Source organism: Oncorhynchus kisutch, unplaced genomic scaffold (assembly GCF_002021735.2).
Source record: "Oncorhynchus kisutch isolate 150728-3 unplaced genomic scaffold, Okis_V2 Okis04b-Okis11a_hom, whole genome shotgun sequence".
Lineage (NCBI taxonomy): Eukaryota > Metazoa > Chordata > Actinopteri > Salmoniformes > Salmonidae > Oncorhynchus > Oncorhynchus kisutch.
This window is the reverse complement of record NW_022261981.1, coordinates 5,643,571-5,654,209: the sequence shown is the minus strand read 5'-3', so window position 1 is coordinate 5,654,209 and position 10,639 is coordinate 5,643,571. Positions and strand designations below refer to the sequence as shown.

At 47.9% G+C, this 10,639-nt stretch overlaps 1 protein-coding gene across 5 annotated transcripts in view; it reads right to left on the bottom strand.

Annotated features, from left to right (window-relative positions):
* Positions 1–5,339: 5,339 nt before the first annotated feature.
* ascc1 (activating signal cointegrator 1 complex subunit 1) overlaps positions 5,340–10,639 on the bottom strand; it is a 33,465-nt gene continuing 28,165 nt past the window's right edge. For 3 of the 5 annotated variants that reach the window (XM_031813070.1, XM_020470303.2, XM_031813071.1), the window contains one exon: positions 5,340–7,601. Coding sequence is in view for 2 of the 5 variants with exons in the window: in XM_031813071.1 (XP_031668931.1) it covers positions 7,584–7,601 (18 nt within the window). In the remaining 3 variants the exon portion in view is untranslated. The remainder of the gene's footprint in view (positions 7,602–10,639) is intronic. The other 2 variants (XR_004206748.1, XM_031813072.1) reach the window with 2 other exon arrangements.

The window sequence follows — 10,639 nt, the reverse complement described above, 5'->3', positions numbered from 1 at the left end:
TTTTCTCTGCCTCCCCCTCTTCTGTCTCCCCCTCTTCTGTCTCCCCCTCTTCTCTGCCTCCCTCTCTCTTCTCTGTCTCACTCTCTTCTCTCTCTCCCTCTCCCTCTCTTCTCTCTCTCCCTCTCTTCTCTCTCTCCCTCTCTTCTCTGTCTCCCTCTCTTCTCTGTCTCCCCCTCTTCTCTGCCTCCCTCTCTTCTCTGCCTCCCTCTCTCTTCTCTGTCTCCCTCTCTTCTCTGTCTCCCTCTCTTCTCTGTCTCCCTCTCTTCTCTCTCTCCCTCTCTTCTCTCTCTCCCTCTCTTCTCGCTCTCCCTCTCTTCTCTGTCTCCCCCTCTTCTCTGTCTCCCCCTCTTCTCTGTCTCCCCCTCTTCTCTGCCTCTCTCTTCTCTGTCTCCCTCTCTTCTCTGCCTCCCTCTCTTCTCTGCCTCTCCCTCTTCTCTGCCTCCCTCTTCTCTGCCTCCCTCTTCTCTGCCTCCCTCTTCTCTGCCTCCCTCTTCTCTGCCTCCCTCTTCTCTGCCTCCCTCTTCTCTGCCTCCCTCTTCTCTGCCTCCCCTCTTCTCTGTCCTCCCTCTTCTCTCTCTCTTCTCGCCTCCCCTCTTCTCTGTCTCCCTCTCTTCTCTGTCTCCCTCTCTTCTCTCTCTCCCTCTCTTCTCTGTCCCATCTCTTCTCTCTCTCCCTCTCTTCTCTGTCCCCTCTCTTCTCTGCTCCCTCTCTCTTCTCTGTCTCCCTCTCTTCTCTCTCTCCCTCTCTTCTCTGTCTCCCTCTCTTCTCTGTCTCCCTCTCTCTTCTCTGTCTCCCTCTCTTCTCTGTCTCCCTCTCTTCTCTCTCTCCCTCTTCTCTCTCTCTCTCTCCTCTCTTCTCTGTCTCCCCCTCTTCTCTGTCTCCCTCTCTTCTCTGTCTCCCTCTCTTCTCTGTCTCCCTCTCTTCTCTGTCTCCCTCTCTTCTCTGTCTCCCTCTCTTCTCTGTCTCCCTCTCTTCTCTGCCTCCCTCTCTTCTCTGCCTCCCTCTCTTCTGTCTCCCTGTCTTCTCTGTCTCCCCCCCTCTTCTGTCTCCCTGTCTTTTCTGTCTCCCTGTCTTCTCTGTCTCCCTCTCTTCTCTGTCTCCCTCTCTTCTCTGTCTCCCCCTCTCTTCTGTCTCCCTGTCTTCTCTGTCTCCCCCTCTCTTGTCTCCCCCTCTCTTCTCTGTCTCTCCCTCTCTTCTCTGTCCCCATCTCTTCTCTGACTCCCTCTCTTCTCTGACTCCCTCCCTCTCCCTTCTGTAGATAGAACCATCATTAAAGTCATCTAACCTCCTCTGTGAGCATAATCAGTTGACACAAAGGACCAAGTCGAGGGCAGAAACACTTCATGTGAATAACACCGACTGACGACACACTTCAAAATGGAATCATCTATAAAATGTGAAGACATTAAACCCACCATCCTATCGATAGTAGTGAAGACGTGACGGTCAGCAGGTCATAATATCATACAGTCATTTAGTGCAAAACCCGTTTTGCTTTCTCTTATAGTAAACACACAGTCTATGAAAAGCCTCACCTAACGACAAGCATTGAGTCCTGTCAACCAGCCAATTCATTATGAAAAGCCTCACCTAACGACAAGCATTGAGTCCTGTCAGCCAGCCAATTCATTATGAAAAGCCTCACCTAACGACAAGCATTGAGTCCTGTCAGCCAGCCAATTCATTATGAAAAGCCTCACCTAACGACAAGCATTGAGTCCTGTCAACCAGCCAATTCATTATGAAAAGCCTCACCTAACGACAAGCATTGTGTCCTGTCAACCAGCCAATTCATTATGAAAAGCCTCACCTAACGACAAGCATTGAGTCCTGTCAGCCAGCCAATTCATTATGAAAAGCCTCACCTAACGACAAGCATTGAGTCCTGTCAACCAGCCAATTCATTATGAAAAGCCTCACCTAACGACAAGCATTGAGTCCTGTCAACCAGCCAATTCATTATGAAAAGCCTCACCTAACGACAAGCATTGAGTCCTGTCAGCCAGCCAATTCATTATGAAAAGCCTCACCTAACGACAAGCATTGAGTCCTGTCAACCAGCCAATTCATTATGAAAAGCCTCACCTAACGACAAGCATTGAGTCCTGTCAACCAGCCAATTCATTATGAAAAGCCTCACCTAACGACAAGCATTGAGTCCTGTCAACCAGCCAATTCATTATGAAAAGCCTCACCTAACGACAAGCATTGAGTCCTGTCAACCAGCCAATTCATTATGAAAAGCCTCACCTAACGACAAGCATTGAGTCCTGTCAACCAGCCAATTTATTATGAAAAGCCTCACCTAACGACAAGCATTGAGTCCTGTCAACCAGCCAATTCATTATGAAAAGCCTCACCTAACGACAAGCATTGAGTCCTGTCAACCAGCCAATTCATTATGAAAAGCCTCACCTAACGACAAGCATTGAGTCCTGTCAACCAGCCAATTCATTATGAAAAGCCTCACCTAACGACAAGCATTGAGTCCTGTCAACCAGCCAATTCATTATGAAAAGCCTCACCTAACGACAAGCATTGAGTCCTGTCAACCAGCCAATTCATTATAAAAAGCCTCACCTAACGACAAGCATTGAGTCCTGTCAACCAGCCAATTCATTATGAAAAGCCTCACCTAACGACAAGCATTGAGTCCTGTCAACCAGCCAATTCATTATGAAAAGCCTCACCTAACGACAAGCATTGAGTCCTGTCAACCAGCCAATTCATTATGAAAAGCCTCACCTAACGACAAGCATTGAGTCCTGTCAACCAGCCAATTCATTATGAAAAGCCTCACCTAACGACAAGCATTGAGTCCTGTCAGCCAGCCAATTCATTATGAAAAGCCTCACCTAACGACAAGCATTGAGTCCTGTCAGCCAGCCAATTCATTATGAAAAGCCTCACCTAACGACAAGCATTGAGTCCTGTCAACCAGCCAATTCATTATGAAAAGCCTCACCTAACGACAAGCATTGTGTCCTGTCAACCAGCCAATTCATTATGAAAAGCCTCACCTAACGACAAGCATTGAGTCCTGTCAGCCAGCCAATTCATTATGAAAAGCCTCACCTAACGACAAGCATTGAGTCCTGTCAACCAGCCAATTCATTATGAAAAGCCTCACCTAACGACAAGCATTGAGTCCTGTCAACCAGCCAATTCATTATGAAAAGCCTCACCTAACGACAAGCATTGAGTCCTGTCAGCCAGCCAATTCATTATGAAAAGCCTCACCTAACGACAAGCATTGAGTCCTGTCAACCAGCCAATTCATTATGAAAAGCCTCACCTAACGACAAGCATTGAGTCCTGTCAACCAGCCAATTCATTATGAAAAGCCTCACCTAACGACAAGCATTGAGTCCTGTCAACCAGCCAATTCATTATGAAAAGCCTCACCTAACGACAAGCATTGAGTCCTGTCAGCCAGCCAATTCATTATGAAAAGCCTCACCTAACGACAAGCATTGAGTCCTGTCAGCCAGCCAATTCATTATGAAAAGCCTCACCTAACGACAAGCATTGAGTCCTGTCAACCAGCCAATTCATTATGAAAAGCCTCACCTAACGACAAGCATTGAGTCCTGTCAACCAGCCAATTCATTATGAAAAGCCTCACCTAACGACAAGCATTGAGTCCTGTCAGCCAGCCAATTCATTATGAAAAGCCTCACCTAACGACAAGCATTGAGTCCTGTCAGCCAGCCAATTCATTATGAAAAGCCTCACCTAACGACAAGCATTGAGTCCTGTCAGCCAGCCAATTCATTATGAAAAGCCTCACCTAACGACAAGCATTGAGTCCTGTCAGCCAGCCAATTCATTATGAAAAGCCTCACCTAACGACAAGCATTGAGTCCTGTCAACCAGCCAATTCATTATGAAAAGCCTCACCTAACGACAAGCATTGAGTCCTGTCAGCCAGCCAATTCATTATGAAAAGCCTCACCTAACGACAAGCATTGAGTCCTGTCAGCCAGCCAATTCATTATGAAAAGCCTCACCTAACGACAAGCATTGAGTCCTGTCAACCAGCCAATTCATTATGAAAAGCCTCACCTAACGACAAGCATTGAGTCCTGTCAACCAGCCAATTCATTATGAAAAGCCTCACCTAACGACAAGCATTGAGTCCTGTCAACCAGCCAATTCATTATGAAAAGCCTCACCTAACGACAAGCATTGAGTCCTGTCAACCAGCCAATTCATTATGAAAAGCCTCACCTAACGACAAGCATTGAGTCCTGTCAACCAGCCAATACATTATGAAAAGCCTCACCTAACGACAAGCATTGAGTCCTGTCAACCAGCCAATTCATTATGAAAAGCCTCACCTAACGACAAGCATTGAGTCCTGTCAACCAGCCAATACATTATGAAAAGCCTCACCTAACGACAAGCATTGAGTCCTGTCAGCCAGCCAATTCATTATGAAAAGCCTCACCTAACGACAAGCATTGAGTCCTGTCAACCAGCCAATTCATTATGAAAAGCCTCACCTAACGACAAGCATTGAGTCCTGTCAACCAGCCAATTCATTATGAAAAGCCTCACCTAACGACAAGCATTGAGTCCTGTCAACCAGCCAATTCATTATGAAAAGCCTCACCTAACGACAAGCATTGAGTCCTGTCAACCAGCCAATTCATTATGAAAAGCCTCACCTAACGACAAGCATTGAGTCCTGTCAACCAGCCAATTCATTATGAAAAGCCTCACCTAACGACAAGCATTGAGTCCTGTCAACCAGCCAATTCATTATGAAAAGCCTCACCTAACGACAAGCATTGAGTCCTGTCAACCAGCCAATTCATTATGAAAAGCCTCACCTAACGACAAGCATTGAGTCCTGTCAACCAGCCAATTCATTATGAAAAGCCTCACCTAACGACAAGCATTGAGTCCTGTCAACCAGCCAATTCATTATGAAAAGCCTCACCTAACGACAAGCATTGAGTCCTGTCAACCAGCCAATTCATTATGAAAAGCCTCACCTAACGACAAGCATTGAGTCCTGTCAACCAGCCAATTCATTATGAAAAGCCTCACCTAACGACAAGCATTGAGTCCTGTCAACCAGCCAATTCATTATGAAAAGCCTCACCTAACGACAAGCATTGAGTCCTGTCAGCCAGCCAATTCATTATGAAAAGCCTCACCTAACGACAAGCATTGAGTCCTGTCAACCAGCCAATTCATTATGAAAAGCCTCACCTAACGACAAGCATTGAGTCCTGTCAACCAGCCAATTCATTATGAAAAGCCTCACCTAACGACAAGCATTGAGTCCTGTCAACCAGCCAATTCATTATGAAAAGATTAACATGCACACGTTTGAATAATTTGTCTGTTTATTATGTGTTTTACAGATTCATCCCATATCACAATAGTGGAACCTTATGCCATAGAGGGAAAAATATCAAAACCAAATGGTATCCCAATGTGTCATTACCCCAATGTGTCATTACCCCAATGTGTCATTACCCCAATGTGTCATTACCCCAATGTGTCATTACCCCAATGTGTCATTACCCCAATGTGTCATTACCCCAATGTGTCATTACCCCAATGTGTCATTCCCCCAATGTGTCATTACCCCAATGTGTCATTACCCCAATGTGTCATTACCCCCAATGTGTCATTACCCCAATATGTCATTACCACAATGTGTCATTACCCCCAATGTGTCATTACCCCCAATGTGTCATTACCCCCAATGTGTCATTACCCCCAATGTGTCATTACCCCAATGTGTCATTACCCCAATGTGTCATTACCCCCAATGTGTCATTACCCCCAATGTGTCATTACCCCCAATATGTCATTACCCCCAATGTGTCATTACCCCCATGTGTCATTACCCCAATGTGTCATTACCCCAATATGTCATTAACCCCAATGTGTCATTACCCCCAATGTGTCATTACCCCAATGTGTCATTACCCCAATGTGTCATTAACCCCAATGTGTCATTAACCCCAATGTGTCATTACCCCCAATGTATCATTAATCCAATTCCAATGTGTCATTACCCCAATGTGTCATTACCCTCAATGTGTCATTACCCCCCAATGTGTCATTACCCCAATGTGTCATTATACCCAATGTGTCATTACCCCAAATGTGTCATTACCCCCAATGTGTCATTACCCCAATGTATCATTACCCCCAATTCCAATGTGTCATTACCCCAATGTGTCATTAATCCAATTCCAATGTGTCATTACCCCAATGTGTCATTACCCCAATGTGTCATTACCACAATGTGTCATTACCCCAATGTGTCATTGATATAATGTGTCATTAAACCAATGTGTCATTACCCCAATGTGACATTACCCCAATGTGTCATTACCCCAATGTGTCATTAACCCAATGTGTCATTAACCCCAATGTGTCATTACCCCAATGTGTCATTACCACAATGTGTCATTACCCCAATGTGTCATTGATATAATGTGTCATTAAACCAATGTGTCATTACCCCAATGTGACATTACCCCAATGTGTCATTACCCCAATGTGTCATTAACCCAATGTGTCATTAACCCCAATGTGTCATTAATCCAATTTGTCAATAATATAATCAAGTTGTTTTCAGGCCTTCAACTCCAGTTGAAACGTAAACACTTCAGGAAGTTTTTAAATCAGGAAGCAGGTGACTGGGGGAGATGGAGCACGATGTCCCACGGAAATGAATGCCAGCATTTTCTGACAATTCCACTGGCATTTGATTGGCCTGCAGCCAAGTGCACGGTGACAGGGACATCCTAGAGTTTCCTGACACGGTGACATCCTAGAGTTTCCTGACACGGTGACATCCTAGAGTTTCCTGACACGGTGACAGGGACATCCTAGACTTTCCTGACACGGTGACAGGGACATCCTAGAGTTTCCTGACACGGTGACAGGGACATCCTAGAGATTCCTGACACGGTGACAGGGACATCCTAGAGTTTCCTGACATGGTGTGACAGGGACATCCTAGAGTTTCCTGACACGGTGACAGGGACATCCTAGAGTTTCCTGACACGGTGACAGGGACATCCTAGAGTTTCCTGACACGGTGACAGGGACATCCTAGAGTTTCCTGACACGGTGACAGGGACATCCTAGAGTTTCCTGACACGGTGACAGGGACATCCTAGAGTTTCCTGACACGGTGACAGGGACATCCTAGAGTTTCCTCGACACGGTGACAGGGACATCCTAGAGTTTTCTGACACGGTGACAGGGACATCCTAGAGTTTCCTGACACGGTGACAGGGACATCCTAGAGTTTCCTGACACGGTGACAGGGACATCCTAGAGTTTCCTGACATGGTGACAGGGACATCCTAGAGTTTTCTGACATGGTGTGACAGGGACATCCTAGAGTTTCCTGACACGGTGACAGGGACATCCTAGAGTTTCCTGTCACGGTGACAGGGACATCCTAGAGTTTCCTGACACGGTGACAGGGACATCCTAGAGTTTTCTGACATGGCCACCTTGTAACCCGGTCATTCACCTCTGCAGGTCCAGTCCACCTTGAAGCTTCATCGTTCACCTCTGCAGGTCCAGTCCACCTTGAAGCTTCATCGTTCACCTCTGACCTGCGAGAGACACAATCGACATCGACATTGAACAGAACAAGATGCAGAGGAAACATTAATAATGGACTCAACATTAAAGTGGAACATTTTTTTACTCAAAACATTACAGCAACAATGGCTCTGAGTGAGACCCTCCACGGCAAATGAGAAATGCATCCGTGGTTGTGTCCCAAATGGCACCCTATTCCCTATAAAGTGCACTACTTTAGACCAGAGCCCTATAGAACCCTATTCCCTATATAGTGCACTACTTTAGACCAGGGCCCTATTCCCTATATAGTGCACTACTTTAGACTAGGGCCCTATTCCCTATATAGTGCACTACTTTTGACCAGAGCCCTTGGGTCCTATGATCCCTATCCTATAGGCCACCGTCAAAAGTAGTGCACTATATAGGGAATAGGGTGCCATTTTGGAGCATAGCCTCAGTGACTCATAATGCTGCTGGGCTGTGGTGGAGAACCAACCAACGCTGCTAGAATATTCTAGGCAGAGGGAGAATACTAAGTCTGCCTGGAGAAACGGTCTAATAAGTCATCTTAACGGGCTTACTGGCTGCAAGTAGGGGTTACTCCAAATATGTAGATTTAATTCAATTGGATTCAAACTGGGTCACACGGCTATTAAAAGGTGCCAAGATACAGAGGAGAGGAGAGGAGAGGAGAGGAGAGGAGAGGAGAGGAGAGGAGAGGAGAGGAGAGGAGAGGAGAGGAGAGGAGAGGAGAGGAGAGGAGAGGAGAGGAGAGGAGAGGAGAGGAGAGGAGAGGAGAGGAGAGGAGAGGAGAGGAGAGGAGAGGAGAGGAGAGGAAGCCAGTCTGGAGTGAGAGAGCAGAGGAGAGGAAGCCAGTCTGAAGTTACAGAGGAGAGGAAGCCAGTCTGAAGTGAGAGAGCAGAGGAGAGGAAGCCAGTCTGAAGTTAGAGAGCAGAGGAAGACAGTCTGAAGTGAGAGAGCAGAGGAGAGGAAGCCAGTCTGAAGTGAGAGAGCAGAGGAGAGGAAGCCAGTCTAAAGTGAGAAAGCAGAGGAGAGGAAGCCAGTCTGAAGTTAGAGAGCAGAGGAAGCCAGTCTGAAGTGAGAGAGCAGAGAAGAGGAAGCCAGTCTGTGGTTATATCCCATGGTTGTGTGTATTGTCTCTACAACTAAATAAACATGGTTGTGTGTATTGTCTCTACAACTAAATAAACATGGTTGTGTGTATTGTCTCTACAACTAAATAAACATGGTTGTGTGTATTGTCTCTACAACTAAATAAACATGGTTGTGTGTATTGTCTCTACAACTGTAAATAAACATGGTTGTGTGTATTGTTTATAACTAAATAAACATGGTTGTGTGTATTGTCTCTACAACTAAATAAACATGGTTGTGTGTATTGTCTCTACAACTAAATAAACATGGTTGTGTGTATTGTCTCTATAACTGTAAATAAACATGGTTGTGTGTATTGTCTCTATAACTGTAAATAAACATGGTTGTGTGTATTGTTTATAACTAAATAAACATGGTTATTCTCTCTCTGTGTAGATAGATTGCAGGGTAAACATGGTTATTCTCTCTCTGTGTGGATAGATTGCAGGGTAAACATGGTTATTCTCTCTCTGTGTGGATAGATTGCAGGGTAAACATGGTTATTCTCTCTCTGTGTGGATAGATTGCAGCGTAAACAGACATTGTCAGCAGCAGAGCCCCCTCCAGACTCACTCAGCATGTCTTCTGCCTGCCTCAGCTACCCCGGAGTGTGCGTGTGTGTGTGTGTGTGGTCTCTCTGTGTGTCCGTCTTTCTGTTTGCATCGACTGGCCATCACATCAGGGTGTCTCCGTAGGCTTTTTAAAGACACTGAATGGTTAGAGATGCAATTGAGTGTCTCCTAGCTGAATGTCACATAAAACACATCAAAACAACAATCGCTGAACGGAGGGGAGGAAGGTGCCCTGCGTCTGAACGGAGGGGAGGAAGGAGCCCTGCGTCTGAACGGAGGGGAGGAAGGTGCCCTGCGTCTGAACGGAGGGGAGGAAGGTGCCCTGCGTCTGAACGGAGGGGAGGAAGGAGCCCTGCGTCTGAACGGAGGGGAGGAAGGAGCCCTGCGTCTGAACGGAGGGGAGGAAGGTGCCCTGCGTCTGAACGGAGGGGAGGAAGGTGCCCTGCGTCTGAACGGAGGGGAGGAAGGAGCCCTGCGTCTGAACGGAGGGGAGGAAGGTGCCCTGCGTCTGAACGGAGGGGAGGAAGGTGCCCTGCGTCTGAACGGAGGGGAGGAAGGAGCCCTGCGTCTGAACGGAGGGGAGGAAGGAGCCCTGCGTCTGAACGGAGGGGAGGAAGGAGCCCTGCGTCTGAACGGAGGGGAGGAAGGTGCCCTGCGTCTGAACGGAGGGGAGGAAGGTGCCCTGCGTCTGAACGGAGGGGAGGAAGGAGCCCTGCGTCTGAACGGAGGGGAGGAAGGAGCCCTGCGTCTGAACGGAGGGGAGGAAGGAGCCCTGCGTCTGAACGGAGGGGAGGAAGGAGCCCTGCGTCTGAACGGAGGGGAGGAAGGTGCCCTGCGTCTGAACGGAGGGGAGGAAGGTGCCCTGCGTCTGAACGGAGGGGAGGAAGGAGCCCTGCGTCTGAACGGAGGGGAGGAAGGTGCCCTGCGTCTGAACGGAGGGGAGGAAGGTGCCCTGCGTCTGAACGGAGGGGAGGAAGGAGCCCTGCGTCTGAACGGAGGGGAGGAAGGAGCCCTGCGTCTGAACGGAGGGGAGGAAGGAGCCCTGCGTCTGAACGGAGGGGAGGAAGGAGCCCTGCGTCTGAACGGAGGGGAGGAAGGAGCCCTGCGTCTGAACGGAGGGGAGGAAGGAGCCCTGCGTCTGAATGGAGGGGAGGAAGGAGCCCTGCGTCTGAACGGAGGGGAGGAAGGAGCCCTGCGTCTGAACGGAGGGGAGGAAGGAGCCCTGCGTCTGAACGGAGGGGAGGAAGGAGCCCTGCGTCTGAACGGAGGGGAGGAAGGAGCCCTGCGTCTGAACGGAGGGGAGGAAGGAGCCCTGCGTCCTATTCCACAGGTAACGATAT